The following is a 21,974-nucleotide window of genomic DNA, read 5'->3' as shown; positions in this document are numbered from 1 at the left end:
TTTTTTATTCTTCATTGAATTTATTTATTAAATTTATTGAAATAATAAATTTTTCATTTTTATAAAACAATAGAAAAAACGTCAAGTATGAAAAAATGAATATTATATAATTTACAAATGAAGATTTGTTAATTATTGCAACTTCGATATTTACACTGAATGCCTCATATGCATTTTTGATTAATGCCAAAATGTAGATTTAGTGTTAATTTTCATTTCACTCCCAAGTCCAATGATTGATTATTATTTTAGTTTATTATTCATCGATAATTGCGACGTGAATAAAAAATAATGCAGAGGTTAAGCAAAATTGAAAAAAAAATATAATAATAATAATAATAATAATAATAATAATTTTGAAACATATAAATAATTATAATATGAATAGATAATTAATAATATCACTTTAGTGGGAACAAATAAATTCAATGATGTTTAATAATATTTTTTATTAATTATTAATTTTAAAACATTTTTTATAGTTTTTTTGTTTTCATTGTTATTATGAAATTATAAAGTATAGATTTATTATTATTTTTTTTTTTTTAATATCCTCAAAGTGGTGATTATAATTTTATATATAAAAATATAATTTATAATCGATACGTACTTAAAGATTTTATATATATATATATTTTTTTTATAAACATTTACGACACAATATTACACCTGATTGCTTTTATCGTTTTAGTAATACTTTGTGAGAGGTAATGACACATATCGGTAATAACGCGTTTTTATGAGTTTTATAGACTATAGCAATTTTCTGCATTAAAAGCTCGATTGGTCGACACATTTTTGACGATTAAAAGCATGTTTTTAATTAAAATGTCAACTGGGTTAACTCAATTTTAGCGACGTTTCTGATCGGTGCACACCAAAAAAAAAAAAAAAAAAAAACATAAATATCACAAGCAAACAGCTGCCTAAAAAAAAATTGCTGATGATTTACAGTTGTGTTTGCTCTTTTTCCGAGTCACAATGTTGGCACAATTTTTCATCGTATAATACAATTTTTTTTTGGAATGATAACATTGATTTTTTTAATTAATCAATTGGAAATTAAAAAGTCTTGTATTTTTTAAAATGTTTTAAACAATTCTTCGAAAAAATTTCCTTGTATTTTGTATCAAATGATGTAATTTTAATTGTTTTGTTTTTCAATAGAAGAAAAATAATTTAAGTGCGGGAGAAAGTTCACATATATATATATATATATATATATATATATATATATGTGGTTTGTGCTAATTTTCTACTTCATCAATCACTTTCACTGTCTTTATTCTGTCGTTAATTTCGTTTGGGCAGGTTGCTGTAATTTTTCATCTGTCAAAAAAAAGGCCATGAGGTGCCGGAAAGAAAAGGGGTTGTTTTTCTTAATTGCTCCGTAAAACATTGAGAGGTGGAAACACTTTCATGTATATCATGAGTAGAATTTCATAAATCAAAAATTAATTGAGGAAATAAAAGGAAAAAAAAAATAATATACACTTGACATACGAGAAAATAAAATTTATATTTCGCTCGACCTTTTTCTATCTTGAAACAGAAATTCTCTGTATTTTCAAAAAAAATATGATGCAGTATATATCTTGAAAGTTATATTATTCGGGATTATTTCCTATTATATATAATTATTTTTTAAAAATGTTTATTTCGGAAAATAGGGTATTAAATTATTATTTTTTTTAAATAAATAAATATATTAAACAAAGATATTATAATTTATCAGTAAATAAATTACAATTTTCTATAAAAATTTCTATTTTTTAAATTCCGTTTAAGTAAGACAAAATTTCTTCGAATTATTAAAATTTCGCTAACAGTCATAATCAGTATTTAAAAAATAAATAAATAAGAAAATAAATAAGTAAGAAACAATTTTTAAGAATATCTTTCTCGAAATAATGGAAAGGAATATTTCTAAATTGATAATAAATTGATGTTCTTTAACGAGAATCAGTTTTATATATATATAGAAAGAGACTTTTTCGTTATCAGTTTCTTTAACTACACCTTCAGACGTCTTTGTTCCGTACAAGAAAATAGGGGGTAGGGAAAAAAAAAAGTCGGGGGAATCTAAGGAAAGATAGTTTCTCGATTTATTCGTGCATTACATGTATATGTAAGAACGAACCCACAAGTCAAAACCTTAAAAGATAAAGAAAAGAGAAAAAAAGAAAAAGAAGAAAGTATGAGTGCACCGAGAGAAGTAGGGATGTGGTCGAACAGCTTCCCATTCACATTTTTAGTATTAGTTGAAGGAATCAAAGGCAATTGCGGAGAGATCCGTGGCCCGGGGCTTCGACCGTCTGAATGGATTCTTTCCTCTTTCTTTCCTATTTCTTTCATCCTTTTCTTTCAATCTCTCTCTCTCTCGTTTCTCTTTCTTTCTTTCTCTCTTTTTTCTCTCTTTTTTTCTCCTCTTCTTTTTTTTCGTTCTATCTCTTTCTTTTGGCTTTTCTCACTCACTCACTCTCACTCTCTCTTTCTCCATCTTCTAGCACTGAAAACGCGGTTACGATGAAAAGCTCCTTCTCTTTCGTCTTGCGGCTAAGTCTCAAGCCGCAGATGAAACTTTAAGATGGGTTTCGACCTTTACGAAAGTTGACCGCCGTTCGCGGTTTTTATACGTCTTTTCCAAGAGTCATAGCTTTTGAAAATAACGAGGCTGAAAATCAACATCGACAGAGTCGTTTTCGCATAAAAATAATGATACTTTCCACATTTTTCATTGACCCATCTAATTTACTGTAAATAATTTGTTTTCTTTCTCTCTCTTCGCGCGCCAACCCCCCTAATCATTTTTTTTTTAATTTTCCATTGATCTTATTTTTCCAAATGAACCACCTATTTCAAAGAATTATTATTACAAATTCATTGAAATCTGAATAAATATTATTAAAATTAAAATTATTAAATTTTAATTAATAAATTAATTAAATTAATAATAAATAAATAAATTAAAATCGACATTAAGAAATTATTTTTAAAAATAATTTCTAAAAAACAATAAATTATTAAAAAGTCTTGAAACGAACATAACCTTTAAATTCAAGTCATTTTTGGCGGGAACTTTACCTCCACTTGCGGCTATATTGAAAGTCTTGAAATTTACATAACCTTAAAATTTAGGCCATTTTGGAGGAGGAGGGGAAATGAGAGAAGGGAGGGGGACTTGCGGCTATATTCAGAGCCTTGAAACGAACATAACCTCAAAATTTAGGTCATTTCTGGCGTGGGAGGGGAGGGGACTTGCGGCTATATGCAGAGCCTTGAAACGAACATAACCTCAAAATTTAGGAGGGGGGACTCCCCCCCTCCTTGGTCAAGAATTCTTGAAACAGCGGCGGCGATATCTTTTTGTAATATAGGAAGATATATATATATATATATATATATATATATATAAATTATTTGATTCAAATAATTTAATTATTATCAAATAAATAATTTACTTGAACCAAATAATTTTATTATTTATTATATTATTTTTTTATTAATTAAAATTAAATATATTTAAATCAAATATATTCATACTTGAATCAAATACCATTTAATTGACTTAAATAAAAATTGGTTAGTTCAAAAAAATATTTATTAAATAATAGTCAAGTATAAACGAGTATTTGAATTAAATACATTTTTTCCATATGTATAGGTATATATATATATATAAGTTAGGGATGCATGAATAAGTTCTAAAAATCATTAATCAGAATTTTAATTTTGATGGAATTTCATTTGTCATAATTATTTTTGAGCCGAATTTTTATTTGTTCGAACTATTATTTTTTATGAACTTTTATTACACCGATTTTCTATATTATAGAATTTTTACATAATCGAAAATTCACATTGCAGAATTTTTATTTATTCCAATTTTTATTTGTCGGAATTTTTATTTGCTCGAATTTAATAAGCTAATAATATAGCGAATAATATCTATAAGTAATAGCTATTTAAATGAATTTTTTATTATGTAGAATTTCAGTGCAAATTATTATTTGATAGAATTTCAATATAATAGACTTTTCATACGACAGAAGTTTTATATATACTTAATAAATAAATTATTTAACAGAATTTCTATTTGATTGAATTTTCATTTGTCCGAAATTAAAAATGACTGAAAGATTTCGGCGCGATTTTTAAAAACTAACCTATAAAAATTTTATGGATAATTTTTTATTGGTCGATTTTAAAAATCGCGCCTAAATCTTTCTGTCGATTGTTCGGTCATTTGTAATTTCGGACAAATGAATATTCCTATCAATTAGAAATTGTGTTAAATTGATTTTTCGGTTAAGTAAAATTTTTTGTATTATTAAAAATAGGTTATATGAAAATTACATCAAATAATAATTCGAAAAAGTTAAAAATTATCAATAAAAAAAAATTCTATGCAATATGAAAATCTACCTAATGAAAATTTATTGAAATGGCAATTATATATTAAATGAAAATTCGAACAAATAAAAATTCGGTTAAAAGAAACGACATATAAAATAAAATTCTATAAAATTAAAATTCAAACTAATAATTTTTAGAACTTTTTGAGTTCCATAATTCAGAATATAAAAAGTTTTTTAAAAAGTAGTTCGCAAGGATTGGATTTTTAATTTTTTATTAATTAATTTTCAAATATTTAATTTTTGTACTTGTTTTTGCTAAAACCTTTCTTTGTATTAATAATTATAAATTGAAAAGGCATTTTCATTTTATAATTTATTATTAATCAAATTTCTATATTATTATAAAATTATAATATATTGTATAATGAAAAACATGATATCGGTATATATATTTCTCGTATATAGAAAATCTGAACAATATTTGTCGAAAATTTATATATGTGGTAATTGTTGAAAATTGCTGCGGAAAGTATTATGGAATATCAAAGTGGGACTATTTTAGTTACTAATTATAATTTATGCATAAATAACACAAGGGGGTACATTATCGGAAGCTGAGTTAACGAAGTAGTTAATGCAACCTAGTAACCCGAGTTCGGCCGGAGGTTATACAGTTAATAGGTTCAGTGCCTATAGTGGTTGAGCAAAACCGGACCTGGGGTAAAGCTTTAGACCACTATAACCTTCTCTCTTCACTCGCCTTTTGTGTAGTCCTAAGGGGGTGGGGGGTGGGGAGTTTGGACTCGAAACTTCGACACATTAGTGCCAAATTACAAGTCACTATAGATGGCAAATTAACGCAGCTCATTTTCCTGCAAAATATATTCACTTTACTCCTTTCTTCTTTTGTTCGTTTTCTTCTTTTTTTTAAACTCCATTCTTGTATTTCGTGCTTAATTTATGTGTTGTTGTTCTTTCATTTTCTTCTTATTTAGAACCCTCTTATTTAACCCTTTTTTCTCAAATTTAACCACATAGACAAAACCGGATTATTTCTTGGTGAAAATTTTTTTTTTCTTCTTGAAGAATATCTTTTTTTCGTTGGAGACTGTTTTTTAATTAAAAAGTTATTGTTAGTGTGACATTTTTATATTAACAAGAAAGATAATGGTTTTTTTTTTTATCAAAGTTGAGCGACTATTTTACGGGATATGAGACTGAAATATATATAGTATATATCCTTTTATACACTATCAATTGAATTCACAATGATTGAGTGCAAGCTATCTGTATGGCAGGATTTTCAACAGCTATGTATTCTCTATAGTCATTGTTACCAACACGATAAGGTACTGAAATTTGTCTGGATGATCGCACTCATCTTTCATTAAAAAATAATATCGTAAATCCAATAAATAATATAGTTCAATTTCTATTCTATTTTTTGTCAAATTAAAATTAATCATTGTTTCTTATCCCTTTCCCAAAATTTATACACATTGATGAAAAATTTTTTTTTTATTCCAATGTAATCGATTAAAATATAAATATTTAAACCAAATAAATATTTATTTGAATAACCAAATGAATATTTAACAAATAATTTTTATTAGAACCAAATGAATATTTATACCAAATATTTTTATTAGAACCAAATGAATATTTAGACGAAAAAATTCTGGTATCAGTAGAAAAAGACAGATTTAGTCAGACAAAATTTTGTTTTTTAGTAACAGTAGTAAAACTCAGTTTTACCAACTTTTTATTTGTTCTTAATTTTGCTTTTCTTCATTTTCTCTTATTTATATCTTTTTTTTCCCCCAACCTTCTTTTCTTCATCAAGAAAAGAGTATACTCAAAACTTTTTGGAAAATTCTCAAATTCCTTTCCTATATATATATATATATATATAAAGAACAAATTGGATTTTGGTAGATATTGGATTTGAGGATTTTAGTTCGTGTACAGATTCGATGGGTTATTATTGTACGAACTCTAGAAATTCGAAGAGAGAAAGAAAGATAGGGGGGGCGGGGGGTAATGATGACGAAGCAAAAAACCCAAAATTCGTTGAGTTTCACCGCATCTCGTGTAATAAAACCAACTATATGTACTTAAAAGTGTTTTCGAGAGTATAAAAAAAAGCAGAGTCATTGCTGTAGATGAGTAAAACAAACAAATAAAAAAAAAAAAAAATGAGAAAATTTCGACTGGCACCATAAATAATTATGCGTTTTAATCGACTAGTTGGTGCGAAAATATCACGAGACCGAGCAAGAGCATTCGAAGTTTGTGAACTGTGCTTTAATTAAAGACTAAAAAGTCAGGTTGAGATTTCCTCTTCAGAAAGTCTCGCGCGCCGCTATGTTTTCGTTTTTCGACTACTATTTGCCTTACACAAGTGGCCACTTCAACGACATTCGGGAATCGTGGACATCGCGTTTTTCGTGTTTTCTCCTGTTTGCCGTCGCGTCTATTTCAGCTTTTAAGTACTTCGTATTTTTTTTTTTTTTACCATCATCACTTATATCCGAAAAGTGTCGTCAAAAATACGACTCAGAAGTTTCCTTTTTTTTAATAACTTGCTAATTAATATGAATTTTTATGAACTTATAATTTATAATTATTACACGGCAAAAAAAATTTACCTGAAATATCGAAAGGTTTTACTAGATAAGGGAAAAATTTAACTGAAATAAGTAAAACTTTTGCTATTACAGTGAAACGTTTCGCTGCTTTTTTTGTGATATTATAATTATTAATAAAAATATAGTAAAATTGCAAAATATTTTAAAAATAGTTATTTTGTAATTTTAAATAGATTAATGAAATATAAGTAAAATAAAATAGAAATTTAAATAAAAATAAAAAGATACAAATTGGACGTATATAAAGAAATTAGAAAAAAAATGAAATATGAAGGTTTTTTTTTTTTTTTTGCAAAAGTAGATGCCAGTATGTCTTAGGTGTGATGCGGTGCGATAAATGAACCAATTTCCCAAGGATTTAACCCGTCTCAATATTGTCAGTCTCGACGGTAGCACGTAGCACATACTTCAACTATCCAGGATCATTTCAGAGCTCAACTTCTCTCTGAAAGATAGGTTGGTACGTCCCAAGGGTGGATTCAGAAACCTAGAAGATCGCGTCTCTTTCGTCCTTCTTACAGAGTGAACTCGCGAAAAACACGTCTACCATATTTCATTAAGACGCTCTTGCAATAACGAAATCTCACATTGCGACGTGCATCACGTATCTTTTATCGACGAATAAGCACACACAGAACTTTCTCCTCTCTGTGTATTTTTTTTCCCCCGATTTTTTCTTTAACTTCATGTATTTAGTTTATTTTTTTTTCGAAATTCTTACTTTTTTTTCTTTAATTATAAGATTTTTATTTTTTTAAGAAAATTGATGGTAATTACTCATTATTAATTAATTAATTGTTAAATTATTAATTAATTACTCATAATTTAATAATTAATTACTATTTATTATCAAATATCTTACAAAAATAAAAGTCAACACGATGCGCGCGCAACAAAGTCCGAGCCACTCGGACTTGGACTTGCACTTTACTTTCGGACCTATTGTAGAAGCTCCATTATACTACTTCATGCACAAAAACCTATCCAAAAACATAACCTAAAATTTCTTTACCATAAAGGTCCCGCATTTCTTGCAGAACGTCACAGAGTGACGCTTCAAAATAGATATTCTATTTTGAAAAATTAGTTATCGAATAAAAAAAAATAAAAAGTATTTATTTATATTAATGAAACTTGAATTATCGTTCATTGATTTATCGATGGTAAATTTGAAAGTCCAAATCCATTGGACCATTTCTCTCTCTCACTCTCTCTCTCTCTCTCTCGATGTTTACGTACACTGGGGAAATTTGTCAAAATGCGTCGTGTGTACTCGACATAACTGACCCTCCCCTAAAATTACGTTCTATTGCATTGACAATTCTATAGAAATATATACATATATATACATACATATATATATATATATATATATATATATATATATATATAAAATAATAATCAATGAACAACAAATACCTTCACCTTTCAAGCAACCTCCCATTGATACTAATTACGGATATGTAACCTGTTTAATATTATTATCGCTTATCACTGTCGCAACTTCACTAATAAATTATTCTGATTCAAATTATCTATTACAGACTAATGGTATTTTCACGCTATTATTGTCAAACAACATTTCAAAATGAATAGTTTCACGTTTGTAATTACATTTATTGGATTAATGCTATTTATATATTTTATTTTTACAATATTCAATTTTTAATAAATAAATAAATTAATAAATTTAATAAATAAAAAAAATATAACCAGCTTTGATAAATATAAATTTAAGTGGATCAAAATTGGGGCTGGTAAAAATAAAGAAAAAAAAATATAAATAAAGGATAAAATATTACATATATTTGAAGGACTTTAAAATCCTTGATTTTTCTGATTGTCAAGCAATATTGTAAATCCAGTTTTCTCTTATGAACAAAACAGAAATATCGATTACATGTGACTTTGAAGTTTTCTTCTGTATTGTTAAAAACAAAAAAGAAAGAAAGAAAGAGAGAAAGAGAAAAAAAAGTGTCTTGTGATCAGAAAATGAACCAGTAAATCGAACAAATGTGATCTTCGAAATTGCATGTTTGTAGATAATCCTTGAATCGTTCCAATTTGAATTCCGATGGCGAAAGATTCTACAACCGCAATAAAATAAATTAGACTTTGGAGAGCTTCCGAACGATACGACCCGCGCACTCTGATTTATGGGATCCTGGCTCAAAGCGTCAAGTGTTATTAATGTCTGGACGTGCTTCTACACCGTTAAATTTGTTTTATTTTATCAACAATCCAACGTTTTTTTCATTGTTAGTTGTCAATATTTCAATAGAACATTTTTATGTTCTATGGCATAAAAGAAAAGTATTTCATTTTTCTATAAGTATTGTTTATTTTATTTTTAATTAATTCTAAAAAGTAATGATGCATATAGATATTTATTACAATTAATTAAAACTTTCGTTGAATTTATTTTTCGGCTTTTATTCTCTTAAACGTTGTGGAATTAAATCCCCAAGACACAGAGAGAGAGAGAGAGAGAATGCTTCTTATGCTATTGGTGCACTAATTAGGCATCAAGTTTTTGATAAAATTACCGACTCGAGTAATGTATTCTAATTTCAAGACTTGAAACCTAAAGTATCTCGTATTCGAAGGTATATTTTAGAGTAATTGGTCCCTCAAAGGCAAAACTTAACTTGGCTCCATACCTTGTTTAACCGCGATTGTTCTAAACAGTTATGTATAGCAACAAGTTCGGTACAAATAATTAACAAAGTTATCTAACTTTACTATGCTTGTATATATTCACAAGAGGTGGTAGCCGTTTGAAGCAAAGACCACAACATTATAAGAACCGAAACTTATTACCAAATATTGGTTTCTTCATGATTGTATTATACATATATATATAATATTTTAATTAAATTATCCTCGCGACTTTAGGAAAGGTGAATTATATTTCAAGTTTCCATTTTAATATCATGATTTTCTTGTTATATTTTATTATTATTTTTTAATATAATTATTTTTATCTTCTTCTTCTTCTTCTCTTTGTAAATATACGGAGAAAAAAAACTCAGGTGAAAAAATTAACGTTACTAACGTTACTAATGTTACTAACGTTAGTACCTATAAAAAAATTAAGAGTTTCTAAAATATATTTTCACAGAAACTTTGCCACTACTTTCCCACTTTCACTTTCACTTCCACTTGTTCCAATTTTCATTCCCATTTCATCTTCCACTTTTTTATTTTCATTTATTTCCATTACCACTTTCACTTTTTCTAATTTCCATCCATTGTAATTAAAAAAAGTGGAAATGGTTGTGTAAATGGAAACTAGACAGAGTTTTAGTCGAAATGGCAACAGCTAATGAAAATTAGAAGTGGAAAAAATGGGAGTAGAAGTGGGAATAAAAATTATAAAAAGTGGAAGTGGAAGTGGTAAGGAAAATAAAAAAGTGAAAATGGGAATGAAAATTAGAAAAAGTGAAAGTGGAAGTAAAAGTGAAAATGAGGATTAGAAAGAGAGGAAGTGGGAATGGAAGTGCGAATGAGAATTAGAAAAAGTGGAAGTAGTAATGAAAATAAAAAAGTGGAAGTGAAAACGGGCATGAAAATTATAAAAAGTGGAAGTGAAAATGGGAATGAGAATTAGAAAAAGTGAAAGTGGAAATGGTAATGAAAATAAAAAAGTGGAAGTGATAATAGGAATGAAAATTATAAAAAGTGCGGGTAAGAACATTAAATACTTCCTGGTGGTCGATTTTCGACAAGTTTCTGCAAAAATACAATTTAGAAACACTTTCTTAATTTTTTTTATAGGTACTAACGTTAGTAACATTAGTAACGTTAGTAATATTAGTAACGTTTGTAATGTTAATTTTTCTACCTGGGAAGTTAGCTTGAAAGAGCTTTTGTTCCTCTTTGAAAATTCGTTAGAAAAATTAAAAAATAACATTTTACTAAAAATTTTTTGAATTTTAAAGAAGATTTGAATTAGTGATTTACTTTTTGTATTTGAATTAGTAAAAATTAATTAATTAATAGGAAAAAAAAATTTTCCTAACGAATTAGTAAAATTTAACTGCCTAATTATTAGTAAAAAAATTGTTTACTAACGAATTAGTAAAATTTAACTGCCTAATTAATACTAAAAAGATTGTTTACTAACACCTGTAAAAACTGGCCGTCCTAAAAGTGCAAAAAAACGTCTTGTTTTAACACGTTTTTCGCGTCTAAGACACCAAATGTGTCTTAAAACAAGACGTTTTTTGCACTTTTAAGACGGCTAGTTTTTGCAATGAACGAATTAGTAAAATTTAACTAATTTAAAAGCAAAAAGTGAGTCACTAATTCAAATTAATTAAAATGTTTAATAATTCAAATTTTGAGAGTTTGTAATTTTCGTGTCAGTAGTAAAATATTCCAGTTCCGTCAGACGGAATCTCACAATGGTGATGTCAGTTTAGTTTCTCTATTAATATTTAGATTATAATTTTATTTACTAAATTCTTTATAGTTATTTTACCAGTAGTAAATGTCAATTTTAGTCAGACATTCTAACTTCTTTGATATTTTGTTATCATTAGCGAAAATCAATTTCTGGCAGATTTTTTTGCAACTATTGTAATTTTTAAATTCTTAAAAACCAATTATCAGTAGTAAAAATTTGTTTTAGTCAGACAAAATTTCTTCGAAGTATTATATATTAGCAGGTATTATTTTTCTTTGGTAATTATCAAAAAAAAAAAATTGATATTGTCAGTATAAAATACAGTTTTACAGTGGGATAGAAACATTGACGAATTCTTATAATTTATAACAGTGGAAAAAGTCAGTTTAAGTCAGACTTTCTAAATACTTGAAAATTTGTTGTTACTAGTAATTTTTCGTTAAAGCCAGTAAAAATTTATTTCGACAAATTAATGCATACTTAATTTCGGTAAAGAGTAAAAAAAATGTTTGTGAGTAGTAAAATACAGTTTTAGTCAGACATTGCATTATTGAATTTTTCTAATTTTGTTCTAAGTAATATAAGTGAATTCGAGTCTAGCTTTCTAATTTCTTAGAAATGTTGTTCCCAGTAGTAAAAATCCACTTTAGTCAGACGAAATTCTCTGCTATTTTTAATAACAATAGTAAAGGACACTTTTAGTAAGACAATTTTTTGATTTTTAGTAATTTCAGTATCAGTAGTAAAAGTTCGTTTTAGTCAATTTAATTTCGATGAATTTTAAAATCAGTAGTAAAAGTCAATTTTAGTCAGACTTTTAAAGTGACACTTCAATTTAGTCAGCCAGTTTCCTCGAATTTTCCTCCCAGTGGTAAAAACAATTTTTTTATAAATTCATATTTCAATGTTTTTTTTTTAAACATTTTTTATATTCTTTTTGTAAAAATAAAATTAGATTTTTTTTTAATTTAAATTTTTTCTGAAGTATTTCTTTTGATAAATTGAGAAGTGTAGTTTTTTCTATACTGAAAAAATCGCGAAAAAGAAGGCAAAAAAAAAAAATGATGAAAAGGAATGAAATTGTGTAGTGTAAAAAAGAATTTGTAGAACTCGGAGTCTAGTAATAATTTAGGAGTATGTTTACATAAGTACTCTATAGTCGACTGCCAGGATCACAGACAGAGCAGAGACATGCAATTCATGAGCCTAGAGCAAAGTTTCAAGATTTTGCCTGAAGTATAATTGCTGACGAGACGAAACTGAGCTGTTGGTGAAAAGGGGGGTGTAGAAGGGGAAGGGGGGGGGGGTGGATAAGTATACTCACCTCAGTAACGTACTTGTCACATAAAGTCACGACAGAATCGTTTCTTAATTTTTTTTTTCTTGTTATTTATAACTCCTTCAGACCAAGTTGTTAGTCTCCTTTGTTTTTGTCCTTCAAATTTCTGTTTTTTTATTTTTTTAAGTCTTTGTCCAGACTATACTTGTTTGTTAACTCTTTTTATTATCATTCTGAAAAAGGAAAATGAATTTTTTTTTTTATAAAATCAAAGAAATAAGTTTAGTCAATCAACACGCGCGCGACATCATTGTAAATTCAGTGAAGATACTACTTCGTTGACGAAATATACAAGTTCCTTCTAAAGTTTCCCGCGACACAAGAGAGACAATATAATATGAGCGGATTTGTTAAATAGAGAGGAATATTACTGAGTTGAAGTTATAATATATATATATACATAACTATTATATACTATAGAGAATTTGACTTTGTGTGTGACTAAGTGTCGAAAGATTCAAAATTTCTCACAACTTCTGAAACAAAATACCACCTTGAGCCTTGACAAATACAGGAGAATTAATTTTCCTGATTGTATTGGCTTTACTTCTAAAATTCTATTTACCTCGAGTCAATTCAACCAGAACAAAAGAGACTTTCCTGAAAATGATTCTTTTAGGAAAAAAAAAACAATAATTTTACACATTTTAATAAAATTCAATTAAAATTATTTATTATAAATAAAAAATAAAGAAATTTATGAAAAATAAAAATTTAGGTAGAGGTTAAAGAAAAGAAATTTTATTTTGTTGAGTCTTCGTCATTTTTATTTCTATTCACAGTCAATAAATTAACAATATTAACGTTTGAAACCATGTAAAAACTGACGAGATGAGAATAATTACAGTCGTAGTTTATCTCTCATCATTTTTTAAAGATAATTAATATACATACAAAATCAGCTTAGAAAAACTTTGGGTGGCCCTCGTGAACGATTGTAACCACTTTTATTTATTTATTTATTTACAATTTTTTTTCAGACTAGACCTTTATTTAATTAAAATCTCATGCTCCAGGCGATTAAAGACTAAAAATCTCGATGGCTAATTCGCAGTCGCTGGTCGAAAAAAGAAAACCGTTTCTAAATTTCGTAACGGTTAATTATATTATTATTCATTTTTTTTTTCAAATAATAATTTATTATTGATTTTTCGCTTTATTTGAATTAGAACAGACTTGTAGCCTCTTTAGGAATAATTTTTATATTTCATTTCATGTTTTATTTTATTTTTTATTTCTCATTTATTTATTATTTTACTCTTTATTTTTCATTATTTCATTTATTTTTTTTTTTTTTTACTTATAAATTTTTCATATTTTTTGTGACTATAATTTTGCAAAATTCAATTTACTACGGGGCCTATAGGTAAAATGATTTACATCGAGTGATGATACCCTTCGAGCTAATAAAATCACTGTCGTGTCTATTTATACAATCTCATAAACTCATTATTAATTAACATATATTTTTTTCTCTCCTTGCTCTCTATCTAATCTAATTTTCATTTTCACTCACTCTGTTTCTCTCTCTCTTTCCTTTTTATTTTTATATATGCACCTTAAAACTCGATGGAACGGATAATCTACTGCAACATTATCGAAACCAGTATATATTTATATCTCTCTTGGAGATTTTTTTAAGTTATCTGGAATCGAGAACTTATTATATATATATATATATATATATATATATATATATATATAAAAAAAAGTCAGAGAATATAAATTATAAAACAAATGATATTGCTGTTGAGACTTGATCCTTTACGATCCATAAATGTTTCATAGCGTACAAGAAAAAATTGATTAATTAATGAAAATTTTTTTTATAAGCTTTCAATTTCTTCATTAAATGAAATTCATTTATATTTTTTATTGTATTAATAAAACTATTTTAGTTATTTTGTTTTCATTCAAAAAATTTTTTTCTCGAGAACTTAATTTTTGTTACAGAAGACGTATTTTTTTAGATTTTGGGTAATTTATTTTATATTTTTTTTTTTATTTACAATAATAAACGGGCTGGCAAAAATTAAACTGTTTTTTCGTATCCAAAATTGCACTACGTTACAGAAAAGAAAAAATTGAAATAACAATTTATTTCTGTATTTTTATAATAATAATTATTAATTAAAAAAACGAATTTACTTTCGTTAATTATTGAATTTTTTTTTTATTCATTGAATGAAAATATGAAATTACATTTTTTTTCCAGTACTTATCCATATTTTGTTTCAAATAAATGTTTGATTGAAAAAAAAAATTAATCATACTTTTTTCTTGTACGCTTGAAAAAGCAGAACTTATATATATATATATATATATATATATATATATATATATAATATTCAGAGGTGATAAAACATATATTTTGACATCATATATAAAATTCTTGATTTCATATACAATATTGGAAGAGAGTTTGTTCGTAGAGTAAAATTTTTAGAACGTTCTCAAATTACATTATTATTATAAAAACAAGGGAAGCTATCGATTGAGGTTTTTTTTTTTTTTTTGAGATAGTCGCGAATTTTATATGCTATAATATGTATATATACACACAAATTTTTTTTTTTCTTGTTAATATTAACATTTGCAAGCAGGCTTTTTTTTTTCATATACGCGTTGATGCAATCATCATCGTGTTATAATTATTTATGTACAGTAAAAGTTTCTAAATTCTATAAATATTTATATAACAACTAATAATATTAATATATTCGCCGTTTTCTTTATTCTTGTTTTTTTTTTTTAATTCTATACAAAGATGTACATAAGATTCAACGTTATTGTATATATAATCATTTTAATATAGAATCTAGTCTTAAGTTTTGGCAAAGACAGGTTCGATATATAAAACATCATTAGGTTTCTATAAATGGTTTATTTTATGTACATTATAATATTCTCTGTAAAGTTTTAACGTTCCCCGTGAGGCCAATGTACAGATTTACAGGTTCACAATCGTGTCGAAAACTATATTTATAATAAATATCTAACAATATAGTTTTAACCGCGATGGCGAAGATTGTCTATCGTTAGAAATAGGTGCTTGCTTCAATAGTGGTCACTTAAAAAATATTTCTCGATGATATTTTATTTCAAATTAATCAAAAATCATTCGCTATAATTTTTTTTTTATATAAAAATTAAAAAACTTAATGACTTGTTTTTAAATTAATTTTTTTAAAAAGAATGTAGACTCTTAGAGAAATTTTTTTTAATAGTAAAAATTCTGATATTAATTAGAAATTATTTTGATTTTCAGTGAAGAATTTTTTTTTTACTTTTAGTATAAATTCTTACTCTTTCCTTTCTACTAATTCGCAGAATGAAATGAAATAATGATTTTGCAATTAATGTATTGTAAATTAATTTTACTCCAAAATATTCAGTATAAATAATTTTCATATTAAATTAAAAGTCAATCGTTTTCTTCTTTTGTAAATATTTTATCATATTAATATTAATAAATGAAAATTGTTTATAAATTAGTAAAGAAAGAAATTTAAATTGGAATATAATTAAGTAACTACTAATTGAATATTTTCGTTTTTTAAATTTATTATAATTAGTCGTTTAACTATTGATAGTTTATGTTTCATTTTCAAGTTATTTCGATGTGTCTGTATATTTATTGTTCTTGATTATAGAGTGTCATTAATTAAAAATTGTTGAACTCTATACATTCGTTCTAAAATTGAGATTTTTTCTTTCATTATTATTGCCTATATAATTCAATTATATATTCAGTTTCGATAAAATTGCCAAGTCGAATGTCGATATTTAGGATTGTAATTTCTTTTTTTTTTTTTAATTGTGTCTACCTATTTAGAGTGATCCAAAGAAAAAAAAATTTTTTTATAAAATTTTTGATTTTTAGAAAACAAAAAAATTTATTTTTAATTAATGTTAAATTTGACGTTTGTTAATGTTATGGATGTTTTTAATTAACCTGGGAAAATTTGGTTAAAAACTGAAATTGGTTTAAAATTAATTTTTTTAATTAATTTTTTTATTTGCAAATTGTTATAAATTATTTTCTTTCGTTGGGTCACTGTCGTACCTATAGCGCTTGCCTATTGTTATGATATCACATTATTAAAACTTACTAAGAGGCTGGCATGCCAGTTGCCAGAATTAATGAATTCTAAATTGTTTTAAAGATTCAAAGATTTCAGAGCACTTTGCTTTTATGTCCATTCTTTTGAAACACCGCAAATTTTTTCTATAATTTTTTTCGATTATTGCAATTTCTTAATAATAATAATAATATTAATAATAATAATAATAATAATAATATTAATAATAATAATAATAATAATAAACTCTTAACAAAGACATAAAAAATTAAATTATTAAAATTTTGTCCATATGAAACAATTTACGTTATTTACAACAAAAAAATTTAATAAATAAAATATAATTTTTTCTAAATTTTATTAATGTTTATTTTCTATTGACTTGAGATTTTTTTTTTTATCAATATTGAAAATATTTATTTAGATTAAATGTTAGTTTTTTTTTTTTTTTTTTTTTTTTTTGTTATTTAAATGTCTGATATTGTGCATAGTTCAGCATAAATACTTAAAATCTACTTTAAAAAATAAATGTTTACATTGTTTTATGTAAACTTTTTATTTTATTAAAGACACTTTCAGTGTGATAATTTCTTGGACTATTATTCTAAAAGAGAATATATATTGTTTTATAAAACAATAAGTTTTGTACAGTTGTAAAAAATGTAAAAAAAACACCCCTTAGAAAAAATTAGTTTTTCTCTATTGTCTATTATGTTGAAAAAAACTATATCAAGTTTCTTATATCTAAATATTAGAGATATTGTTAAATTAATTGAAAAATTGAATAATTTTATGATATGCATATTTGGAATTAATTTTTCTTACAAATTTTCGATATTGTAAAAAAATAATTAAAAAAAAGTTAAGTTTCGTTTAAAATAAATTTTTTTAAAAATTAAAATTATTTTTGTCAATTATTATTATTGACGTTGAAAAATGCGGTGTTTTATTTTTTAGGACAATAATTATTATACTATTAATAGAATATGTGAAATAATTATATTTTACCTACTGGAAACTGGCATCATTGCTCTGACTTTTGGCAGCAATGGCATGTGATGTTGGTGAATTACGTGAGAAATTGCCAAAATTTTTTGTTGGCGAATCAGATGCCGCAGTGACAACAAGATTTTTGTCTCTGGGTGGCGGTGCAGAACTAAGACTCGACGAACTAACACCTGAGTCACTTGATTTTTCACTTAGGCATCCTCTTTGACTTAAATTAACTGTCGCATTAACAGTCTCACAACCCAGACCAATATCATTATTGGCACCAACGACATATTTCACCATTCCAAGTTTATGTGCATTTTCACAAGCGTCTTCAATAACAACAGTCTCACCGAAATTCCCTCTTTTTGCAATAAATCGAACATTACCACCACCGCGTAATAAAGGCGATTTTTCAAATGACGGTTGCTCCTTTTGAATGGCGCTCGTTATTGGAATATTTGGATGAAAATCATCTTTTGGTTCAGATAATGGAATTCCATCGTTTGATGTGCACTTACCCTGAATTGTAACATCAAGATTGTTCTCTCTGATGACTTTAGATGTTTCGGGACTTACGTTACGTCTCGTGGGATTCTTGTGGGCGTCATAGCATCCGGAATCACGGGGGAATTGACGTCGATTGAAGGGCGAACAGTGACCGGATGTCTGACTGGAGGTTGGTGCAAGGCGGCCAACCTCATCGCCCTCAGAACTTGAGGCTAAGTCCCCTTCGCTTCCGGCTGTTGGGAAAAGCGGAAATAAAATTTACAGTTCAGTTATTTTAGTTGTATTATGCAAAAAAAAAGGGAGAGGGGGGGAGGAAGGAAATATTTTCGAACTAGTAGTAGTAAAAGAATTTATCAGTAAGACTTAGCGTTTAAAATTTAGGCATTAGTAGTAGAAAATTGTTTCAGTCAGACAGAAGGATGCAAAAAATTTTGTGATTTCATAATTAGTAGATAAAAACAGTTTTGGTTAGACTATATTTTGTAAATTTGGACAATACTAAAAAATATTTCAACAAGACTTAGGGTTTAAAAGTAAACATAAGTAAATAAGTATTAAAAAATAGTTTTAGTCAGGCAGATGGATTAAAAAATCTTGTAATTTCGTTATCAGTAGTAAAAAAATAGTTTTAGTCAGACAGACAGATTTTAAAAATTTTGTAACTTTATCAATAAAGAAACAGTTTTAGTTAGACTACATTATGTAAATTTGGATAATTAAGGCTTATCAGTACACGGAAAAAAAGAAAAAGTAAATATTACTACTTTAAAAGTAAAATTGGACCTGTCCGAAGTTTCTGCGCATCTCTGGCAACTTTTACTCCAAAAATAGTAAAATTTACTTCAGAAATAGTAAAAATTACTACGAAAACAGTAAAATTTACTACAGAAATAGTCAATTTTACTATTTTTCGAGTAAAAGTTGCCAGAGATGCGCAGAAACTTCGGACAGGTCCAATTTTACTTTTAAAGTAGTAAAAGTTACTTTATTCGTTTTTCCATTTTTCTCCGTGTAGAAAAACTAATTTTTAGTAAGATCTGGCGTTTAAAATTTAGAATATAAGTAGTAAAAAAAGTTTTAGTCAGACAGATGGTATCAAAAATTTTGTACTTTCGTTGTCAGTAGAAAACGACAGTTTTAGTCAGACTAAATTTTGGAAATTTGGATAATTTAGGTACTAGCAGGAGTAACATAATTTTTAGTAAAACCTAGTGTTTAAAATGTAGGAATAAGTAGTAAAAAATGTTTTAGTCAGACAGACGGTTTCAAAAATTTTGTACTTTCGTTGTCAGTAGAAAACGACAGTTTTAGTCAGACTAAATTTTGGAAATTTGGATAATTTAGGTACTAGCAGGAGTAACATAATTTTTAGTAAAACCTAGTGTTTAAAATGTAGGAATAAGTAGTAAAAATTGTTTTAGTCAGACAGACGGTTTCAAAAATTTTGTACTTTCGTTGTCAGTAGAAAACGACAGTTTTAGTCAGACTAAATTTTGGAAATTTGGATAATTTAGGTACTAGTAGTAGTAAAATAATTTTTAGTAAAACCTAGTGTTTAGGAATAAGTAGTAAAAAAAGTTTTAGTCAGACAGATGGTATCAAAAAGTTTGTACTTTCGTTGTCAGTAGAAAACGACAGTTTTAGTCAAACTAAATTTTGGAAATTTGGATAATTTAGGTACTAGTAGTAGTAAAATAATTATTACTAAAACCTAGTGTTTAAAATGTAGGAATAAGTAGTAAAAAAAAGTTTTAGTCAGACAGATGGTATCAAAAATGTTGTACTTTCGATGTCAGTAGAAAAGGACAGTTTTAGTCAGACTAAATATTGGAAATTTGTGCAATGTAACCACTTGCTGTAGTAAAAAGTGAGATACAAAAAAATTAAGAGTTTAAAATTTAGCTATTAGTAGTAAAAATTATTTTTATTCAGACAGGATTTTAAAAATTTGGTTAATTTTTTATCAGTGGTGAAGGATAAGTTTAATCAAACTAAACATACAAAATTCTAATAAGTTTTTGCACCGTAGTACAGGTCACTTTTAGTCAAACAAGAAGATTGAAAAATGTTTTAAATTTTCTAAATTTTGTTTTAGTAGTAAAATTAAGTTGCAATTAGACAGAATTTATGGGAATTTATTCAAAAAGCAGGAAAAGTGTTACCGTTCCGACTAATTACAAACGAGCTAATATGTTACTCAGTAGTAAAAGATGTTTTAGGTCAGACAGGAGGATTTCAAAAATTTCGTAATTTTTCATCAGTAGAATAAGATAGCTACATTTAGACTAAACTACTGTAAATTTGTTCCTCATTAAATAAATTTTAGTAAAATGTAGCTTTTTGGATTTTAAAAATCAGTAGCAAAAAACAAGTACAGTCAGACATAGATTTGTAAATTCTCATTTTTCCACAGTAGTAAAAACCAATTTTAGTCAGACTAGGTTGTTAATACAGCTAGTAGGAAAATTGACATTTTTTACATTATCAGCAGTAAAAGCCATTTTTAATAAATACTAATTTTTGCCACAGTAGTAAATGTAAATTTCAGTTAGACCATTTAATTTTCATTCATTTATTTCTAATAGTAAAAAAATTGTTGAAATTACATGAAAATTTTTTCAAATATTGTTTTTAATTTTATCAACTTATATAAATGAATAATTAACGCACTGAATAAATTTGGTGAAAGTATAATGCAAATCCTTCTGCCTGTTATTTAGTTTGGGAGAAAATAAACACTTACATTGTAGGTCGTGTAGAAGTTGGACGGCAGTAAGGATCTTAGCCCGATGTTCCGGTTGATGAATGCGAAGGTAGTCTAAATCCGCTGGCTCCAACTCCCTAAACAGCTCGAGATCCTCGTAACCATTCAGCACGAATACCGGAATATGTTCCTGTACATCCATTATGCACAACGAGTTAGTTCAATGTAGTTTGTGCTTTCTCCAAACTTCTACATATATATATATATATAAGGTTCATGCCAGGACTAAAGATCGATTCTAGAAACTTTGCAAGTAGCCACGTTGATTGTTTGCTATTTGGTTTTGTGATTAAATTTGTCTACACTCGATGCATCTATAACCTTCAGTTTCCAACTTAGCGTGTCTTTATTAATTACTTTCCTCTCTCTATTTGTCTTGAAAATATTTGAAAACTGATTTTTTTTTTAATAGTTATTAAAATAGAAAAATAAAAAAGTTAATTGCTGATTTCTCGATTGTAGTTTAAAGAGGACTTAATCGTAAATATTCAGATTCCAATCAGGGAAGAATTTTTTTATTTTTTTTTAAATAAGAGATTGATTAAAGAAGTTAGATGTCAGATTATGGAGTTTACGTGTTGCAAAAGATAGAAATCAGATTCAAGAATTCCGGTCGTGAATTTCAAAAAAGTTTTGTTATATGTTTCTTACCTGCAGATTCATTCTTTGTAAGAGCTCTTGAACGGATCCGGGTTTCTGTCTATATCTTTGGCCCCACTTTCCTCGTTCTGGTTCACCTCGCCTCAGTACTCTCTCATTCAATATCTCCACGTTTATGAACTTGAAGTGTCCTATTCTATTGTGTACAACGCCTTTCCACAAACCACTTTTGTTCATTTGCATTACATCGATAACGTCTCCTTTCTGCAAAAACA

The 21,974-nt window shown here is 26.7% G+C and overlaps 1 protein-coding gene and 1 long non-coding RNA gene across 5 annotated transcripts in view; one reads left to right on the top strand and one right to left on the bottom strand.

The window, feature by feature from the left end:
• Nucleotides 1–21,974, top strand: part of LOC127288225 (uncharacterized) — a 72,105-nt gene that overhangs the window by 19,827 nt on the left and 30,304 nt on the right. The window lies entirely within an intron of this gene.
• Nucleotides 17,492–21,974, bottom strand: part of LOC127288222 (SAM and SH3 domain-containing protein 1-like) — a 315,893-nt gene continuing 311,410 nt past the window's right edge. For all 4 annotated transcript variants that reach the window (XM_051315559.1, XM_051315560.1, XM_051315561.1 and 1 more), the window contains 3 exons: nt 21,751–21,963; nt 21,079–21,229; nt 17,492–18,568 (listed from right to left, as the gene is read on the bottom strand). In XM_051315559.1, the coding sequence (XP_051171516.1) occupies nt 17,844–18,568; nt 21,079–21,229; nt 21,751–21,963 (1,089 nt within the window). In that variant the 3' untranslated portion in view covers nt 17,492–17,843. The remainder of the gene's footprint in view (nt 18,569–21,078; nt 21,230–21,750; nt 21,964–21,974) is intronic.

The sequence above is a fragment of the Leptopilina boulardi genome, unplaced genomic scaffold, assembly GCF_019393585.1.
Source record: "Leptopilina boulardi isolate dan_hultmark-lab unplaced genomic scaffold, ZJU_Lbou_2.1 LbouV2_38, whole genome shotgun sequence".
Taxonomy (NCBI): Eukaryota; Metazoa; Arthropoda; class Insecta; order Hymenoptera; family Figitidae; genus Leptopilina; species Leptopilina boulardi.
The sequence above is the reverse complement of the archived record's forward strand: the minus strand, read 5'-3'. Positions and strand labels throughout refer to the sequence as shown.